The sequence below is a fragment of the Apodemus sylvaticus genome, chromosome 14, assembly GCF_947179515.1.
Source record: "Apodemus sylvaticus chromosome 14, mApoSyl1.1, whole genome shotgun sequence".
Lineage (NCBI taxonomy): Eukaryota > Metazoa > Chordata > Mammalia > Rodentia > Muridae > Apodemus > Apodemus sylvaticus.
In genome coordinates, this window is record NC_067485.1 from 12,441,116 (window position 1) to 12,462,676 (window position 21,561).

General features: G+C 40.6%; 1 protein-coding gene across 6 annotated transcripts in view; it reads left to right on the forward strand.

Annotated features, from left to right (window-relative positions):
• Uimc1 (ubiquitin interaction motif containing 1) overlaps positions 1 to 21,561 on the forward strand; it is a 69,299-nt gene continuing 47,738 nt past the window's right edge. For 2 of the 6 annotated variants that reach the window (XM_052156471.1, XM_052156476.1), the window contains exons 1-3: positions 3 to 122; positions 9,068 to 9,222; positions 16,919 to 17,003. In XM_052156471.1, the coding sequence (XP_052012431.1) occupies positions 9,076 to 9,222; positions 16,919 to 17,003 (232 nt within the window). In that variant the 5' untranslated portion in view covers positions 3 to 122; positions 9,068 to 9,075. Of the gene's footprint in view, positions 123 to 6,561; positions 6,654 to 9,067; positions 9,223 to 16,918; positions 17,004 to 21,561 lie in introns of all 6 variants that reach the window. The other 4 variants (XM_052156472.1, XM_052156475.1, XM_052156474.1 and 1 more) reach the window with 4 other exon arrangements.

Consider the following 21,561-nt stretch of genomic DNA (forward strand, 5'->3'; position numbering starts at 1 on the left):
CGCCCCTCGCCCCGCCCCCCGCCGCCTCGCGCCGCAGCGCGGGCTCTCCACTTTCTAAAGAGTTGCGGCCGCTCGCGACCCCCTGCGTTCAGGAGGCGCTGGGCGGAGCGGCCAGCTTCGCGGTGAGTACGCGTCGCCGCGGCACTCTGCGGCCGTCGGGGGCCGTCTGCTTCCCGCCGTCTGCCGGGCGGCGGCCGCTCCGCCGTAGGCGCGCCTCGTAGCGAGTAGGCCTCTCCGCGGGCGGGAGCCGCTGCCGGGCGGCCCTGGCTCTCGCGCCCCCCTGCGTCCCCCTCCCTCTGAGGGCGGCCATCGTCCTTCGGGCGCCCTCTCTTGCTCCCGGAGCTTCCTGGGAGGGAGGGAGCCTCGCTGCCCGCCCGGCTAACGGACTCTCCGCGGACCGCAGCTAGGCCTGCCGCCTCCCCCACGTTACTTTGCTTGTCCTGTGGTTTCACTAGTTATTCGCCCGCCCGAGACGCCGCTCCCACCCGGGTCTGTCTGTCTCTCTGTGTGTAGCCCTGGCTGGCTTTGAACTCACAGGGTACCCAAGATGGCTTCTAACTAGCCATCCTCCTGCCTCAGTCTCCCGAGAAAGATTGCCCCTGGAAATCTGTATCATTTACCACTTAACGTCGCCCGCCAGTCGAGCCTGGTGCATTTCTCTTGTGGCTGATGACCGGCTGTGTGTCAGAAACCTGTGAGACCAGAGCGTTGGTCCGCTCAGAGGTGGAGCTGGATGTGAATCTGGACCAGTCTTCTTGCATGTAGTCGTTGTATCATAGACAGGCAACGCTGCGAAAAGAGTGAGCCCAATGTTTACGATTTTTGTTTGTTATGAGACACAGTGCTTGTAGTTGGGTCAAAGAAAGTCTACTTGTGGAGTCAGACGCACCGAGTGTCGTTTCCCAGCACAGCCACTTGTCAGCTACTCCTTTTTACTAAATTCACTAACGTTTTAGGGCATGATAAGGTTCTTGAGAGGAATAACCTCAGTATTGGGTGTGAGAAACCTGGAAGTTTGTCTGTTGGTCCTGTCAGTGGTAACTTATTATTGCTCGGAGTGTGTTTGAGATCTTTTATTTTTGCACACATGTGGGTATGAACACACACACACACACATGCACACACACCACCATCACCACCACCACCCCGACGTCTGTGGGAATCTTAAGTGTCTCCATCTTAATTGGGGCAGAGTCTCTTGGAGTTGGTTGATATGTCTGGCTGGCCTCCTTGGGGATTCCCCCTACTCACTATCCGGCTGCTGGATTTACTCACTGACTAATCTCCCCTGAATTCTGTTATATATGTATGTATGTATGCATGCATGCATGTATATGTGTCTGTGTGTGTGTGTGTGTGAGAGAGAGAGAGAGAAAGAGCTTATAGGTATGCATTTACCTTCCTCAGTTACAGAAACAAATCAATCTTAATTGTAATCAATTGATAAAGGAAGACTATTCTATCAAGCTATCCCTTTCTTACTTCTTATTTTGTGCTGGAGATAAACCCCAAGAGCCTTGTGCATTTAAAAGTTTTATTATATGTTTTTGAGACAAAGTTTCACTGTGTAGTTCTGCCTGGCCTGAAAATCCCTATGTAGACTGTGCTGACTCAAACTCACAGAGATCCTCCTGCTTCTGCCTCCCAAGTGGTGGGATTATTTTAAAATTTAAAATTCAAATAATTAAAAAAATTTGTTAGTACCTGCACTCCTGTGTACATGTACGCACATGCTCTTAAAAATAATAAAAAATAAAGTTAAAAAAGATGTCAGCTATAGGTATCATAAATTAAAATTTTTAGAAAAAGTACTTGTATTGAAGATATAGCTGCTATTGGCATATTGTTTTAGATAATACAACAGGAATTGGAAATGTTTAATAAGTTAGAAGCCACTCCATATAGGGTATTTTCCTAGGGTCTTGAATAGTTTCTCCAGGCTTCTTCTGTACTAATTCCTACTTTACATCAAATGCTCTTCTAGCTTTAAAGGTTTAAAGGTTCTTTGTGATGCTGAATCAAACCTTGTACCTGCTGCGTGCTAGCTACTGAGCTACATCTCCAGCCCTTCACAGTGTTTTATTCCTCCACCCCATCTCTGTCTTCAGTTAATATCCTCCTGGGTCCTGTCCTTCTGTAGCTTGCTTACTTATTCATGTAGCTGCTGAGGATGGAAACGAAAGCCTTACACATGATAACATGTTCTACTACCGAGCTATACCCCCATTGTTTTAATGAAACATTTAATAATTGAAATATCTATTTTATGGTACTGATTCATTCAGCAAATATTTATGTGAGCATACCATGTGTTAGGTAGAGATTCTTGTTAGAGGTGATATAAAGGTTGTGCACACCTTTAATCACAGCCCTTGGAAGGCAAAGGCAAAGGCAGGCTCTGTGAGTTTAAGGCTTCTACATAGTGAGTTCCAGGGCAGCCAGAGCTATGTAGAGAGATCCTCCCTTGGAAAAAAAACCCAACACAACAACAACAAAGAAGCTAGTAGGGTATTGGAGTTAGGTTTTGGGGTTAGGAGGTGAGAAATGACAGTGCTTTACTTGTTTGGGTTGGCGACCTCCCTGAACGGTTTCCTTATCATAAGGAGGTGCCTTTCAGATGTCTTAGAATGACTTAGAATACTCACTCATGAAATACATATTACTGCTTAAAATTGTTTTTTTTCAAGATTTATTTATGTATATGAGTACACTGTAGCTGTCTTCTTGCACACCAGAAGAGGGCATCGGATCCCATTACAGATGGTTGTGAGCCACCACGTGGTTGCTGGGATTTGAACTCAGGACCACTGGAAGGGCAGTCAGTGCTCTTAACCGCTGAGCCATCTCTCCAGTCCTTAAACTTGTTTTTTAAGGTATTACATATAGTAAAAGGAACCATTGTTAACTGTGACTTAAGGTACATATGTAACTACGGCCCAGATGGCAATAATACATTTTCAGTAACCCATTTTCATTCTGTCCTTCCCAGTGAGTTTTGGTAGTAACCAGTGTTTTGACTTAAATCACTAGAAGTTAATTTCAGCTTTATTGCACTGTAATTCATATACAGTATATCTACCTTTAGTCCCCAATTATATGTATTTTAATATATTCACAGGATTGAGTAACTATCATAATTCAGAGCAGTTAAATTTATCTTAAAAATTCCACCCATTCAGTCATATCACTATCTACTTTGTCAGTTCCCCCCAACTCAGTTCTAAATAATTATTTATTTACAGATTCTTGATATTTTATATTAGTGGAATCATACACTTAAGTATTTGTGGTCCTTTAGAACTAACTTCTTTCACTTATTGTGATATTTTCAAGCTTCAGATCATAAATGTTTTATTTTTATGGTGAGTCATAAAATATATACCGTATTTTATCAGTTAGTGGCCATTTGAATTGTTTCTATGTCAGAGTACTGTTAAATAATGCTTCTATTTAAAGATTTATTTATCATATATGAGTATACTGTAGCTCTCTTCAGACACTCCAGAAGAGGGCGTGTCAGATCTCATTACAGATGGTTGTGAGCCACCATGTGGTTGCTGGGATTTGAACTCAGGACCTTTGGAAGAGCAGTCAGTGCTCTTAACCGCTGAGCAACCTCTCCAACCTGTGTAGTTTATTTTTGAAGATGTGTTTTTATTTTATGTGTATGAGTCTCTCATCTGCACAGATGTCTTTGCATCATTTGTGTGCTTAGTGCCTGTGGGGGTCAGAAGAAGGTGTTGGTTCACCTGAAACGGGAGTTACAGCTAATTGTGAGCCAAACCATCTCTCCAACCCCAACCACCTATCTTCATTTCTTTGAACAATGTTTTGTTTTCAGATTACAAATTTCTTTTTTATTTTTTTTGTTTTTTGGATTTGGTTTTTTCGAGACAGGGTTTCTCTGTATAGCCCTGGCTATCCTGGTGCTCACTCTGTAGACCAGGCTGGCCTTGAACTGCCTCTGCCTCCCAGAGTGCTGGGATTACAGGTGTGCGCCACCACCGCCTGGCTACAAATTTCATATACCATTTTCATTAAAGCTGTACTTAATTTTATGGTTTGGAGCACAAAAGTTTTAATTTAGATATATTTCCTTATAGCTTGTGCTTTGATATTTCATACCATTGTCTATTATCCTAGGTGAGAAGAATTTATGCTCATGCTGATTTTTTTAAAAAATAATCATACTACATTAAAAAAATTTTTTAAAAATTTTTCCCTCCTTCCCTTTCTCCTGCTTGCTCTGGTTCTGTTTGCTCCAGGCCCCTTCTTGCTTCAGGCCATAGGTTCTTTATTTGTTTCTAGTTAGGGATGGTTGTGAGCCACCACCTTGTAATTGCTGGAAATTGAACTCTTGACCTCCAGAATAGCAGTTAGTGCTCTTATCTGCTGAGCCATCTCTCCAGCCCTGCTTATGCTGATGTTTATACCTTAAAGAGCTTTATGTTTTGTTCTTAGGTTTAGGCCTTTGGTTCATTTCATGAATCTTTTGTGTATATGTGTGGCAAGGACTTAATATAATTTAATTTATTAAATGTGTACTTCCAGTTGTCTTAGTACCATTTTTTTGAAAAGGCCTTTTCACTGAAAATATTTTATTATTACATAAAAAGTTATATTAACACCTTTATATAATTAGTTGACAGGATAGGCGGTGTTTTTTAGTCTCTTGAATTTCATCTATCTTTGTGTGTCTATCTTTGTGTCAGGGCCATGATGTTTTGGTAATTGTTGCTTTCTTCTGTGTTTTGAAATTAGAGTGTTTGAATTTTTCAAGTTTGTTCTTTTATTGGTCAATATTGTTTTATCTATTTTGGGACCCTTGCATTTAGGATCAGCTTGTTTATTTTCTCAAGAAGGCTAAACAGGGGCTGGAGAGATGGCTCAGTGGTTAAGAGCACTGGCTGTTCATCCACAGGACCTGGGTTCAAATCCAGCATCTGACACTTTCACACAGACACACATGGAGGCAGAACACAGCACCAGTGTAAATAAAATTAAAAAAAAGAAAAGGCAAATAGGATTTTTATTGGAGAATATACCTAGATAACAGCTGGGGCATATTCTCATACTAACAATGTTTAAGTCTTCTACTCATGAACCTGGGAGGTTTTACATTTATCTAGATTTCCTTTAATTTTTTTTATGCACACACATACACACACACACACACACACACACACACCTTCTACTGAATTTAATCTCTTCCTCTTTTAAGGAATACTGTAAAATTTTTAGTTTTAAATTTAACCTTTTTTTTGTTAAATTTATTCATAAAGATATTGTTATTACTGTCATCATTTATCATCATCATCATCATCATCATCATCAATAATCATCCAACACAGGGTTTCTCTGTGTAGCCCTGGCTGTCCTGGAACTTGCTCTGTAGACCAGGCTGGCCTGAAACTCAAAGATCTGCCTGCCTCTGCCTTCCAGATGCTGGGGTTGAAGGCATGCGCTACCACTACTGGTTAGAATTTTATTATTTTTGATGCTGTTAAAAGTATAATTTAAGCTGGGCGGTGGTGGCACACACCTGTAATCCCAGCACTCTGGGAGGCAGAGGCAGGTGGATTTCTGAGTTTGAGGCTAGCCTGGTCTATGGAGTGAGTTCCAGGACAGCCAGGGCTATACAGAGAAACCCTGTCTCAAAAAACCAACCCCCCCCCCCAAAAAAAAAAAAGTAGAATTTAAGGCATAGAGCAGTGGTTCTCAACCTGTGGGGTGTGACCCTTTTGGGGTTGAGAGATCCTGTTACTGGGGTTACATATCAGATATCAAAATTATAGTTGTGAAGTAGCAATGAAAATAATTTTGTGGTTGAGGGTCACTAGAACTTTATTAAAGGGTTACAGCATTAGGAAGGTTGAGAATGATTGGTACAGAGAGATGGTTCAGCACTTAAGAGCACTTACTTCTCTTTAGAGGACTCCTTACAGAGGACTAAGGCTTGGTCCTCAGCACCAGTTGATAACTCCACTTCTAGAGGATCTGGCACTCTCTCTGTCCTCTGAAGGCACCAGATATACAAGTGATACAGATAAATACATGCAGGAAAAACACTCATATGACATACCTTTAAATCAGTCTTTTAAAAATGTAGAATTGGTGGATGGAAAAATGTGTCAGTGCTTAAGAGACTGCTCTTCCGAGGACACTGGTTAAATCCCCAGCATCACCTGGTGACTTAGAAACTGCCTGTGACTCCAGTCCCAGGGACCGTCATCTTCTGGCCTTTGAGGCACAGAGACACCAGTGATACACATGCATGTAGGCAAAATATCCATACCCACAAGGCAGTGGAGGTACACGTCTTTAATCCCGGCACTTGGGACACAGAGGGAGGCGGATCTCCGAGTTTGAGGCTAGCCTGGTCTACAGAGAAAGTTCCAGGACAGCCAAGGTTTCACAGAGAAATCTTCTCTTGAAAAACCAACCAACCAATTAAAACAAAACAAAAGAAAACCCACTTATACATATAAAGTAAAAATGTTGAAACAGAAAACTACATTTGCATTTATTTACTTATTTATTTGTGTGTGTTATGTGCCGCAGAGGTCCAAAAACAACTTGTGGAAGTCAACCTTTCATCATGTATACTCCAGGAATTGGATCCAGGAATTGAACTCTGATCCTCAGGCTTGGTGGCAAGTGCCTTTACCTTGAAGGGGCAGAAGGAAAACTTTTTTTAATTCATTTGTGCTTGTGTGTGTGTGTGTGTGTGTGTGTGTCTGTCTCTCTGTATTTATATCGGTGTGCTATGTGTGGGCCTGATACATAGGGAGAGCAAAAGAGGACATCAGATTCCCTCTTTGGATAATGGATGGTTGAGAGCCATGTGTTTGCTGAGACTTGAACCAAAATCCTTTAGAAGAGAAGCTATTACTCCTTCCACTGAGTCATCTCTTCAGCCCCTAAAGGGAATTTTATTAAAATTTATGTTAGTTTATTATTAGTGTATAACACTGATTTGGTTTTTTATTTATTGGCACTATATCCTTCCACCTTGATTAGTTTTCTTATTTTTTTTCAAAGATTTATTTATTTATTATATGTAAGTACACTATAGCTGTCTTTAGACACCCTAGAAGAGGGTGTCAAATCTCATTATAGATGGTTGTGAGCCACCATATGGTTGCTGGGATTTGAACTCAGGACCTTTGGAAGAGCAATCAGTGCTCTTACCCACTGAGCCATCTCACTGTGAATCCTAGTTTTCTTATTATAGTAGTTTTTTAGTCGATTCCTTAGAATTATTTTTTAAATGGCAGTTTTATTATTTTTTAAATGGCAGTTTTTTTTTTAAATTTTTATTTTGTTTTTCTTCCTCAGTTATTAACCTACTTAGAACCTCCAGTGTAATCTTTGGTGATGAAAGCAGACATTTTTTTTTTTCCTTTTCTTCTTCTGAGGCATGATTTCACAATTTTGCTTGTGTTGTTTCCACCTTGTAACCCTCCTGCTTGAGCCTGCAAGTAAGTTATTATAGGCACACGACACAGCGAAAGCAGACATGCTTTTCCTGTTAATTGTCTTGAAGAGAAATAATTCATTTTTTTTTACCTTCAAATGTTGTCCTAGTTTCTGTTGCTGTGAAGAGACTCCGTGACCATGGCAACTTTTATAAACACTTAATTGGGGCTGGCTTACAGATTCAGAAGTTTAGTCCATTATCATCATAGCCAGAAGCATGGTAGCATCCAGACAGACAAGGTGCTGGAATAGAAGCTGAGAGTTCTACATGCAGATCAGCAGGCAGCAGAACAGAGAGTGCTACCACTGGCCCTGGTTTGAGCATCTGAAACCTCAAATCCCGCCCCTGTCATACACTTCCTCTAGTATGGCCACACCTACTCCAACAAGGCCTCACTTCCTAATAGTGGGCCCTGGGAGCCTTTTTCATTAAAATCACCACAAATGTACTATCTTAATTATTGCATAAATATATAAACATTAATTATGAGATTTGGGGGAGATTCCTTAACAACTGAGGCATTGAGGTCTTTGTTTTTTTAAAGATTTATTTATTTATTACATGTAAGTACACTGTAACTGTCTTCAGACACACCAGAAGAGGACATCAGATCTCATTAAGGATGGTTGTGAGCTGCCATGTGGTTGCTGGGATTTGAACTCAGGACCCTTGGAAGAACAGTCGGTGCTCTTAACCACTGAGCCATCTCTCCAGCCCTGTTTGTTTGTTTTTGTTACTAAAATTTGGACACAGTAATTATAATGGCTAGGTTGGCTCTACCTTGTGATCTTCCTGCCTCTGTTTCCTGATGTGGTGGGATCCACTGTACTTGACTAAGAGTATTAGTATTTTTTTTTTTTAAAAAAGATCTTTTAGGTAAACTGTTACTGAATACTTGAGGAAACTACTTGTGCAAATTAATATATAAGGAACCAAGATAAATTGTTTCTAATGCTATTGAAATTTTACTAGTGTTTTCTATGTGTATATATGTACAGACTTACATATGTCCATCACCTATATAGAAATGTTTACACATACATGTATATATTCCTTTATAGAAAAAAGTAAATTTTTTAATGAATAATAGAAAAGAACTGCTGGGCAGTGGTGGTTCACGCCTTTAATTCTAGCATTCTGGGAGGCAGAGGCAGGCGGATTTCTGACTTCAAGGCCAGCCTGGTCCACAGAGTGAGTAGTTCCAGGACAGCCAGAGCTTCTTCAGAGAAACCCTGTCTTAAAAAAAAAAAAAAAGAAAGAAAAAAAGAAAAGAGGAAAAGAAAAAAGTTCTAAAGTCTAGTTTTATTTCCCTTAAATGGCTGTCATTTGCTCTTATATGACCAAATTGATTAAGCTCTAGATTAGAATCTTTTTTTTGTTCTTTGGATTTTTTGATTTTTTTCAAGACAGGGTTTTTCTGTATAGCCCTGGCTGTCCTGGAACTCACTCTGTAGACCAGGCTGACCTCGATCTCAGAAATCCGCCTGCCTCTGCCTCTGCCTACCAGAGTGCTGGGATTACAGGCATGCACCACTACCGCCTGGCTAGAATCTTATTTTTTGAGTAAATATGGAACTTGCATTTTAGGTAAAAGGATGCCACGGAGAAAGAAAAAAATTAAAGAAGCCCCTGAAGGCCAGAACGTGGAGAAGAAGGATCTGGAAGCCAGCAGTTCTGTCAGTATAAAGAAGAAGCGTAGACTTGAGGACTTGCTCATAGTGATATCTGATAGTGATGGAGAGGTCAGTGTTTGACATGCAATTGTGGGTCTCAGTCTAGGCTTCTTTACCCACAGAGTGTTATTTGACTCTACCTTCCTCCTAGCTTGCTGAATTCATTTGGTTCTTACTTGATTTTCTTTGATTTCTAAAGGGAATTATGGATTATTTAAAAGAAAGTGGCCATGCTATTTGGCTGGGATAGATTATAAGTTTTCATTTTTGTAATATGTTAACCCAATGTGGTTTTAGAACTGTTACAATAAAATCAAATAGAAGGTGTAATTTTTGTATGTTTGAAAAGTAAAAGAAAGCCAGGTGGTGGTGGTGCACGCCTGTAATCCCAGCACTTGGGATTCAGAGGCAGGTGGATTTCTGAGTTCGAGGCCAGCCTGGTCTACAGAGTGAGTTCCAGGACAGCCAGAGCTACACAGAGAAACCCTGTCTCGGAAAAAACAAAACAAAACAAAACAAAACAAAACAAAACAAAACAAAACAAAACAAAACAAAACAAAACAAAAACAAAAAACAAAAAACAAAAAAGAAAGAAAGAAAAGAAAAGAAAAAAGAAAAGTAAAAGAAAACGTGACAGCTGCCTGGGACGGATTCCAGACTTCCTCCATGCTAGGGAGCCGGTGGCCAGGAACAGGATGCTATTGTGGGAAGGCTTCTGGAGAGAGGTTGTCTAGATTGTAAACCTTCCCCTTTATTTACCATTTCTCTTTCTTTTTTACCTGTGTGTTAGATCAGGTCCAGTACATAATGAATCAACTCAGTGTGTCTTACATCCTTTATTTTACTCAGTGGGAGAAGCATTCACTTTTCTCTGACTGGAAAGTTCACAATCACCTTTGACTCTTGTTTTTCATCCTTTATACCTGACTGGTCACCACATGCTTTAGATTTAACTCTCAAGTGATACTGAGGTTTGTTTCCATTTCTGTTTCTTTGCCTGTTCCTCTGTTATGTAGAGTTTTGCAGTACAGTCTCTGAAATATCTCTTTGGTCGTGTTTTTCCTCCTGGCTTTTTACTTCATCTACTGCAGCTATTTATTTAGGTGTGTGTGTGGGGGGTGACAGTTCACTTACATGGGAGGCATAACGTGAATTTATTCTGTATTCATCATTGCAGAAATTATCATATTTTTGAGTGTCCCTGTCTTATTGTTTTCCTTTCTATCCATTGCTATATTTGTTTTACTTCCCTTTGCCTTTCCTTAGTTTTCATTTTAAATTTTAATTTTTTGCATTGAAAATAGATTTTTTTTTATACAATATATTCTGATTTTGGTTTCTGTTCCTCCAACTCTTCTTGGATCCTCCCCAACTTTCCACCTACCCTAATCCCTGCCCTTTCTCCCTCTCATTAGAGTATAAGCTGGCATCTAAAAATAATAAATAAGATAATAACAAACTGGAATAGGACAAAACAAACAGAAGAAAAAGAACCAAAGAATGGGAGAACAGAAGAAAAAGCCCAAGAAATGCATATAGATGCTGAGATATACAAGTTCACACATAGAAATTCATAAAATCACAACACTGGAAATTGTAATATATACCCAAAGATCTATAAGGAGAAAAAGAAAATAGTGTGCAGACAATGTTATTAAACAAAGTACCTCCAAAGAGATGCTATTGAGTTTGTTTTGTGTTATTAGTGTTTACTGCTGGGCATGGGGGTCTATCTTTAAAAGTGGTTTGTATACCCACTGAGACCTAGGTTTTCCTTTGTGAACACTTGTTAATTAGAGACAGCTTTTAGGTTTGGGATGGAGGCTTATGTCCACTTCCCTCTGAGCACTGGGACCCCCCTGTGGCTTAGACCTGTGCAGGCCCTGTGCATACTGCCACAGTTTCTGTGAGTTCATATGTGTATCAGTCCTGCTGTGTTTTGAAAGGCTTCCTGGTGACCTCTATCCCCTCTGACTCTTGCAATCTTCCCTCTTTTGGGGCAGGATTCCCTGAGCTCTGAGGAAGCACCCTGAGGACTGGGTGTTCTTTGGTCTCTTACACTCTGGACCTTGTTCCATTGTGGGCCTCTGTTTTTATTCCCGTTTACTGTAGAAGGAAGCTTCTCTGGAGATGGATGAGCAAGACACTGATCTTACTGGTGCGGCCCTTTTCCTTAGTTGATGTGTGTGATTTGTGAATGTATACTATGTTAGCACAGGTCCTGAGGAGGTCAGGAGAGTGTCAGATCCCTTGGAGTTGGCTGTTGTGAGCCACCTGTAAAAGAACAGGATGTGCTTTCAACCACTGAGACATCTCTCTATCCTCCCCATTCCCCCCATTTACCATTTTTGCATTTTTAAAAATACTTTAAAAAACTGTTTTAGAATATTAAGTAGTTGGTATTAGGGGAAAAAACTTATTGGCTTTTTCAGTTGAAACTACATGAATTATTCCATATTTCTTCTGACTCTTGTATTGCCTACAATACTTTTCAGTTGTTTCTCAGCTTTTTTGATTTCCATTGTAGATCTTCTAAGACGACTAGGTCAGTTTGATGATCTGTTATGGTTCCATAGAACTTGTGCTTATTTCTGTATTATTTGTCATTCTTTGAAATTGCCACTGTATTAAATTTTTTTTTTAAGATTTATTTATTTATTATATGTAAAGTTCACTGTAGCTGTCTTCAGACACTCCAGAAGAGGGCATCAGATCTTGTTACAGATGGTTGGTGAGCCACCATGTGGTTGCTGGGATTTGAACTCAGGACCATCAGAAGAGCAGTCAGTGCTCTTATCCGCTGAGCCATCTCTCCAGCCCTTAAATTTTTTAAAAACTGACATTTTAGTTAAATTTGTGTGAATGTCTATGGCTGCATGCTTGTGGAGTCTAGAGAACAACTGCTTGGAGTTGGCTTTCCTCTGATGTGGGATCATGAATGGAACTGTGATCATCTGGCTTGGTGGCAAGCTCATTTACTTCTGAGCTATCTTGCTGGCCCCTGCCATGATATTTTGTAACCTCTGTTATTAGATTATGTTTTTCTAGAGGATAATTTGTAAGTTAATTACCTGTCAATAGTATTTAGCCTTTAGCATTCTTAGAAAACCCTGCATTGGGTTTTTCTTTTATTTTTTTAAAAAACATACTAATGTATATATGTGTGTGTGTGTGTGTGTGTGTATGTATGTGTGTGTGTGTTCTTGCATGAGTTTATGTGTATCTCATGTATGTAGGTGTCGTGGAGTCTAGACAGTGTCAGATGCCCCGGAACTGGAGTTACAGGCACCTGTGAGCTACCTGATTTGGGTGCTGGGAAGCAATTTTTGGGCCTTTGTAAGAGCAGTGTTCTTAACTGCTGAGTTAACTCAGGCCTCAGGTTTTTTCTTTTTCTTTTTTTTTTTTTTGGTTTTTTGAGACAGGGTTTCTCTGTGTAGTCCTGGCTGTCCTGGAACTCACTCTGTTGACCAGGCCAGGCTGGCCTTGAACTCAGAAATCCGCCTGCCTCTGCCTCCCCAAATGCTGGGATTACAGGTGTGAGCCACCACGCCCAGTTTTTCTTTTCTTAATGGTTCTTCCTTTCCCTCTTTTTTTCTCAGTGTTTTAAGACTGAGTTTCACTTTGTACTCCTGACCAGCCCAGAGCTTGCTTTGTAGACCATACTGGCCTTGAATTCACAGAGATCTCCCTGCCTTTGCCACCCAAGTACTGAGATTGAAGGTATGAGCCATCATATTTAACTTTATTTCTTTTTTTTTGTTTTGTTTTTGCTTTGTGTGTTTTTTTTTTTTTTTTTTTTTTTTTCAAGACAGGGTTTCTCTGTGTAGCCCTGGCTGTCCTGGAATTCACTCTGTAGACCAGGCTAGCCTCGAACTCAGAAATCTGCCTGCCTCTGTCTCCCAAGTGCTGGGATTAACTATTCCATGCTTTCAGTTCTCTTCAGCATATGTGCTGTGGTTCTAGCACCTCCAGTATCCTGGGGTTTCCATTGCAACCTAGGCCTTACCTTTATACCTTCACATATGGCTCAGGGTCTCTCCACCAGGACTCTGATCTTACCATAATCGCCTGACCTTAGCTGTTTTCAGAAAACATGGAACACAGGACTCTGTGACTTCTTTGCTCTTGTTTCTTTCATGCTTGCAAAGTGAGTACTAAAAGAATGCATTGCCAAGTCCTGCCACCAGCTCAAAATGTAGCTTGACCCCATTGGGATAAAGCTGTATCAGCTTTTGTGCATAGACCCTGGAGAAACTTTTAAGTAGTTGCTTTGAGGAATAGGAATTACCTTATGTTTAGGTTTTCTTCGTTTAAATGAATTTTGATTTTCACAATAGTCACCAATGAATTTTGCCCAGAGGACCCCTTTCCTAGTGTCCCATCATAGCACAATTTTCAATGCTAGATATAATTCTGTCTTCAGATTCTTACTGTCAAATTAGTTTATTGTCTTTAAATTCAACTTTGCTCAGGTTCCTAGGACACTGGTAGAATGAAGCCAGATTCATGATCAAACTATGACCTAAATGACCTCTTCCCAAGTCCCTGATAGTCACTGTTCTCTGGAAACTCAAGATCTGAGTCCCTACTGTTCATGCTTTTGTCAGCATCCTTGTCTTACAGGCTCCCATTAGAATAGTCCACTAAGTTCTGTTTATAGCACATCAGGTCTTTTCTAATCCAAAGTTCCAAACATTTCATTATTTCTCCCCCCAAACCACTTTCAAACCACGTGGGTGGGCTTATCATAGCAGTGGCCTCACTTCTCAGCACAGGTTCTGTCTTAATTGCTTTTATGTTGTGATAAAGTACCCCTGAGAAAAGCAACTTAAGGAGAAAGAGTTTATTTTATCTTGCGTTCCAAAGTCTTATAGTGCATCATGGCATAGAAGACAGCCCAGCAGATAGGGGAGGCATGGTGGCAGGAGCAGGAAGTTGTGGGGTATTTTCCCCCAGCTTTCTGAAATGTACAGGACATTTTTTTCTTTTTATTTATTTATTTATTGGATTTGGTTTTTTTTAGAGACAGGGTTTCTCTGTATAGCCCTGGCTGTCCTGGAATTCACACTGTAGACCAGGCTGGCCTCGAACTCAGAAATTCACCTGCCCCTGCCTCTCAGAGTGCTGGGATTACAGGTGTGCGCCACCACCGCCCAGCTCTTTTATTTATTTTAAACTCCAGATTTTATTCCCCTCCTGGTCCATCCTCTGACTGTTCCACATCCCATACCTCCTCCTGTCCCCCTGCCTTCACAAGGACGTTCCCCCCCACTTCAGCCCCCAACCCGGAAGTTGTTGTTTATGTTCTTCTACACTCAGGAAGCAAAACGTGAATAGGAAGTAGGTCAGGCTGTAAAGTCAAGACCTTCCCCACAACCCATTTCTTGCAGTGAGACTCTTAAGTACTGAAAGTTCTACAAACCTCCCAAACAAGGCTGCCAGCTGGGAACTTTGTGCACATGTGGAGCACGTCCACATTCAAGCCACACCCCTCCTCGGGTTTCTTCTGCTTTCATGATCTTTCCTGTACCTGATGATTTGAAGGACCTAATACTGACACATGCTTTCTAAGGGTGATGTGTACATGTTCCTTCACCTGATGTTTGAGACAGGCTCTCACTTTGTAACGTTGGCTGGCCTGGAACTCACTGTGTAGATCACACTGGCCCTGAACTCATAGATATCTGCCTGCCATGCCTTCTAACTGCTGTCTTCACTCTCTTTATTTTTCCTGAACTCTCATTTTTTGGTTATTCTTTGTTCTCATGGCTTGTAGTAGCAGTGGGAATACTGATAGTTTTGTTTTTGGTTTTGATATGTTGTTCTAATGATTACCTGTGTATGTGTCTTAGGGTTTCTATGGCTGTGAAGAGACCGTGACCAAGGCAACTCTTATAAAGGAGAACATTTAATTGGGGCAGGCTCACAGCTCAGAGGATTAGTCCATTATTGTCATGGCAGGAAGCATGGTGGCATGCAAGCAGACATGGTGCTGGAGAAGGAGCTGGTTCTACTTCTCAGTCAACAGGCAGCAGGAAGTGAGCTGAGTCACTAAGTCTGGCTTTAGCTTTTGAGATCTTAAAGCCCACCCCCTAGTGACTCATACACATGTTCGCCAACAAAGCTATCAGCATCACAAGGCCACACCTCCCAGTGGTGCTCTGGGCCAAACATTCAAACACATGAATCTATGGGGCTATTCTTTTTTTTTTTTTTTTTAAGATTTATTTCTTTATTACATGTAAGTACACTGTAGCTGTCTTCAGACACCCCAGAAGAGGGTATCAGATCTTGTTACAGAAGGCTGATAGCCACCATGTGGTTACTGGGATTTGAACTCAGGACCTTCAGTGCTCTTAACCGCTGAGCCATCTCTCCAGCCCAGGGCTGTTCTTATTCAAACCACCACAGCATCCTTTTTTTTTTTTTTTAAGTTGAATATTGGCTTCATTTATATTGCCAATGGTAAACCTTTCCTGATTTCCCCCCTCCCCAAAGACCCCCCAGCCCCTCCTCCCATCCCCCACCTCCACATATATTCCCCTCCACCCGACACACTCCCACAGCATTCTTTTCATAATTTCTTTTATTGTCTTTTCTTATTTTGGCTACTATCTAGGTTTTCAGTTTTTGTTTTGTTTGTTTTGGTTTTGGTTTTTGGTTTTTTGAGACAGGGTTTCTCTATAGCTCTGGCTGTCCTGGAACTCACTCTGTAGACCAGCTGGCCTTGAACTCAGAAATCTGCCTGCCTCTGCCTCCCAAGCGCTGGGGTTAAAAGTGTGTGCCACCACCACCCGGCTGGGTTTTCAGTTTTGATTAGTATTATTTGACTTTTGCTTTTAGTCTATGTAGTAGTTGATTGATACATTTTACTTTATGCTTTTTTATTTATTAATAATATAATTTCTGCATTATGAGAAGATAGGAATGGAGGAGAAGTGGATCTGGGGGAGAGGGGAGGTGTGTGTGGGGGACTGGGAGGAGTGGAAACTGGTTGGGATGGATTGAAAACAAAAAGATGATAGAACATATATGTTTATATGTGTATTGCTTTCTACTTTAGTAGATTACCTTTGGCTTTTTATTTTTTGTTTTTATTGTTTTTTTAACTTTCATAAGCTGATTTTAGGATATCTAACTTTCCTTTCATTCATTTCTTTTTCTTCCCTCCCTCCCTATGTTCCTCCCTCCCTCCCTCCCTCCTTCCCTCCCTCCTTCACTTCCTTCTTTCCTCTCCTCTCCTCCCCTCCCCTCCCCTCCCCTCCCCTCCCCTCCCCTCCCCTCCCCTCCCCTCCCTCCCTCCCTCCCTCCCTCCCTCTCTCTCTCTCTCTCTCTCTCTCTCTCTCTCTCTTTCTTTCTTTCTTTCTTTCTTTCTTTCTTTCTTTCTTTCTTTCTTTCTTTCTTTCTTTCTTTCTTTCTCTGTGTGTAGCCTTAGCTGCTCTGGAACTCACTCTGTAGACAAGGCTTGCCTTGAACTTACAGTGATCCCCCTGCCTCGGCCTCTCAGATGCCAGGATTAGAGGTGTATGCTGCTGCTACCCAGCTTAACTTTCGTTTCTGAGGGTCAGTTATTATGTCTGTCACTCTAAACATTTTAGGAAATTTTATTTGCTTAGCATTTACTGTAGGACAAGTTTGTAATTGCTCAGGCCATTTTCTTAGAGTGGCAGACATTTTATGATTTCTCATCCCTCTCCCCACCTGAAAATTTTCTTGGGCTACAATTTAGTATTTTGTTCAGGATCTTATTTCTTGTTTACAACAGGAAACAAAAGAGGAGAATGGATTGCAGAAAACAAAGACAAAACAGTCAAACAGATCAAAGTGTTTGGCTAAAAGAAAAATTGCACGTAAGTTTTCATTTTTTAATTGAATTGATAGTATTTACATTCGGAGAAGAGAATTCTCTAGGAGTGTATATGCTTCCTTTTTGTTCTGAATCTTTAAGCTTTTGCAAATTTCTTAGAGAGTTACTTTAAGCCTCCCTAGAGGAAGACTATTGGAATTATAAATGTGATCTTTTTTTTTAAATTTTTTTAAATTTTTTGCTTTTTTGAGACAGGGTTTCTCTGTATAGCCCTGGCTGTCCTGGAACTTACTCTGTAGACCAGGCTGGCCTCGAACTCAGACATCTGCCTGCCTCTGCCTCCCAAGTGCTGGGATTACAGGCATATGCCACCATTGCCTGGCAAAATGTAATCTTTATAAGGGCTAGGTGCCCTTCCTAGAGCTCTTGATTCTTTACTTATCTCTTAAACATTTTATTCTATGTGTGTGAGTGCTTGCTTGTATGTGCCTGGTACCTAAAGAGTTAGGTCTCCTGGAACTGAAGGTACAAATGACCGTGAGCTGCTGTGTAAGTGTTGGGAATGGAACCCAGGGACTCAGAGCAGCAAGAACTCTTGACTCTTGACCCATTTGTTAAGTCCCCTTTTCTTTTCCTTTACTATATAGATCTTAGACAGATTGCAGTTTTGAGCTGACCTCTGTTCTTCAGTAAAAGGCATGATGGGAGATGATTTACTCTGTTATGCTGAGAAACAATTTATGTTTAATGTGGACCTGTCAAAATTAGTGTTAGCTTAGATGAGCAATTCTGCCATGGGTGTTGTTATTGCAGCTTATTGCAAAGCTGAAATTCACAGTGGCAGGGCTTTGTCAACACTCAGCTGAAGTCTATGCCTGTCACTGTCAGAGTGTAAATCATATCTCCAGCCACATAATGAGTGGCTCAAGTTGGCTCCACTACATATCTGGGTACATTTCCTTGCCTTGAACCACAGCAAGTTCTGTTCTTTGATTAGAGAGTTGAGTGTACAGCAGGGTGGCTGAGATATAGTAATGATGCTAAAATAGTCTTCTCAACTTTTAGGAGGAACAGACTTGTTTTGCCTTATGTAGGGAACTCTCTGTTTCAACTCATAAACAGAAATGGAGCCAGGAGTTTGAGCTTTTGGTTGGTCTATATAAATGAATTGGGTAGTTCTTGTCAAGGGCGTCCTTAAGTGGTTGCACAGATATATAATTCAGATTACTAATTCCTAGTAAAATTATATCTTTGGGAAACTCATTTGAAAGGAAAAGTCTAAGCCATTTTTCAGAACTGAAATTTGTTTCTAAAAAGAAAAGTGATGACAAAAAACTACATTCTCCAAATTAAAGAGCTGAAGACTGGCTTCCATGAGAAGTTCTCTGATTCAGACTTGATGAAAAGGAGCTAATATTGTGTGAGTGAAAAGTTGCAATCAAAAGTCATAGAACTGCCTGGCGATGGTGGCACATGCTTGTAATCCTAGCAATTGGGAGGCAGAGGCAGGCAAACTTTTTTTTTTTTTTTTTTTTTTTAAAGATTTATTTTATTTATATGAGTACACTGTCGCTGTCTTCAGACACACCAGAAGAGGGCATCAGATACCTTTACAGATGGTTGTGAGCCACCATGTGGTCGCTGGGATTTGAACTCAGGACCTCAGGAAGAGCAGTTAGTGCTCCTAACTGCTGAGCCATCTCTCTAGCCCCCGCAGGCAAACTTTTGAGTTCGAGGCCAGCCTGGTCTGCAGAGTGAGTTCCAGGATAGCCAGGGCTATACAGAGAAACCCTGTCTCGAAAAAAACCAAATCTAAAAAAACCAAACCAAAAAATAAAACGTCATAGAACTGCAAGGGAACACTGTAGTGAGAACCAAGGAAGACAGCACTGGAAACCCAGAATTCTAGGCAGATTCTCACCTATTATGGTACAAACTGGGCTGGGACCAACCATCTTTCTGTCCCAGCCTCTTGTGTGCTCTATAGATATCTTGGAAACGATCATCTGAAATTTAAAAACTATTATATATGATCCTATCCATGTTTGGAAGTACTTAAATTTGTGAGCAGCTATTTTGTTATGAAACTAAGTAAAACTATTATTGATCCTAATTAAAGGACTCAAAGGGGAGTTCTTTGCTGTGTATTGCTATACAAGAAACACAGCCTAAAATCTCTTATACTTCTGGAAAGAGATGTCTGTTTCAACTCTAAAATAAATGATGAAAATCAAGTCATTCCTATTTTTAAGTTAGAGTTTTCATTACTGTCTTTGGAGTACCCTGGGCTTGCTGGTGTGACTAGGCTGGCCTTCCATCTGCCTCTCAAGTGCTGGGATTAAAGGCATGAGCTATCAAGCCTGGCCAGTCTCAGAATTTCTTAGTGGTTTTCTAATGTTCTTTGTTTATTTATGGCATCCTGAGAATGTTCAGAGATCCAGTGTCCAATGTCTTTTATTCCTGGAGGATATTAATTATTAGTATTTTTTATTACTATTTTTTTTCACATTTTACTTCAGATTTTAGATCTTTTCCCCCCCCCCACCTTCCCCCCCCCCCAAACCTCCCCCCATTAACTGGCCCCTTCCCAGCTCCCAGATTTTAGATCTTCATATTAAAGATTTTTCTTTGATATCTGATAGATTGTCTTGATTGCTTAGATTTAAAAGGAGGAAATTTAAGAACTGATTTGAAACATTATATATATCTATGGGGCACCTGTGTATGTATCTATCTTTGACTGTCTGCCCTTTTGTGCCTATGGGGGCAAATAGACCATCAACTTAACATGTTAAGATCATCTTTGGAGATAAATTTTATTGCAGCATTTAAAAGTTAAATTTATTTTTTGTCAATTTCACAATGTATATACTGTAATCTGATCATATTCACTCCCACTTTTCTTTTTTCTTTCTTTTTTTTTTTTGGATTTGTTTTTTTTGAGACAGGGTTTCTTGGTATAGCCCTGGCTGTCCTCGAACTCACTCTGTAGACCAGGCTGGCCTCGAACTCAGAAATACGCCTCCCTCTGCCTCCCAGAGTGCTGGGATTACAGGCGTGTGCCACCATTGCCAGCCACAGCTAATCTTTAGTACACATAAGAATCCCTAATACCTGCTCTGCAGCAGGTTGTAGGACCGTGGCAGTGAGGATGAGGGCAAGCAGGCAGAAGGCAAAAGCTGTTTCTTCTATGTCTTTTATGTAAGCTGCCATGACAGGGTGTGGCATCAGTTTAGGCAGGGTCTTCTGACATCAAATGATCTGGATTTAAGATGTCTTCCCACCTCAAATGATCCAATTAATTAAAAATCACTCATAGTTATTTCTAGCTGTTTGGGTTTTTGATTCCAGATATAGATAGTCAAGTTGACAACCAAGAATAACCATCACAGAGACGTACTGAGTTTAAATAGGGCCATCCTTGTAAGGATGGGTTTAGAGCTCTTCACCAGAGCATGAGATGATTACACTGCTGAAGACATGACTCATCTAGCTTATGTCATGTTTCCTTATGTTGAAGGCATTGAGTGAGAGTTTGGGAATGTTTGCTATGTTATTTATTTATTTATTTATGGGATTGGTTTTTTTGAGACAGGGTTTCTCTGTATAGCCCTGGCTGTCCTGGAACTCACTTTGTAGACCAGGCTGGCCTTGAACTCAGAAATTTGCCTGCCTCTGTCTCCCAGAGTGCTGGGATAACAGGCGTGCGCTGTTTGCTATGTTTTAATCAATAAGGATAATGAAATGGATTCCAGTTCAATTTTAAGCTAGTAGTTTTTATTTTCCATGTTTGCTACTGAGTTCTTTTAATATAATGCTAGGAATGTGTGATAGAGTCTTTGTAACTGTTATAAGAAGTATTTTAGCTTATCTTGGACATTTCATAACCTAGTCTTGGAATCAGCCATTTCTTTGGTGTACTACAGTTGCCGTTAGTTGAAAACAATAAATAAATTACAACTAAGGATTTGTTAAATTGAATAAATTAGAAGATTTTGAAACCTGGGGATATGTGTGGTTTAGTGGATAAGAATGTTTGCTTAGTATGCATGAAGCCCTGGTTGAATCTCTATCAAGTAGGCGATGTGTGTCTATAATCCTAGTATAACTAGAGGTAGAAATTCAGGTTCATCTTCAAGGCCAGCCTGGACTGCATCAGACACATGGTAAAACCACAGAGATTCTGAAGAGTCAGATTGTTCTGGTTAAATGTTCATCTTAAAGCAGTGTGGTATTTTAGCAAAAAGAACTCTATAGTGGTTTTTGTTTATTTATGCAACAGTTACTAATTGACAGGCACTGTCATGTGCTAGAGATGCAGTAATGAATACTATAGGCTAGCACCATGTCTTTGTAGGGCTTATGCTCTTGTTAACCCATGGTTCTTGTCACTGCTACTAATGTTTTTGTTTGTTTTATTTTGGTCTTTCCCAGTAGGGCTTCTATGTGTATCCTTGGCTGTCCTGGGATTCATTCTATAGAGCTGGCTGACTTCAAACTCACAGAGATCTGCCTGCCTCTGTCTCCAGAGTGCTGGGATTATAAAGATGTCTGCCTGCAATGCCTGGCATGCTAATAATCTTGATCACACCTTACCTTAT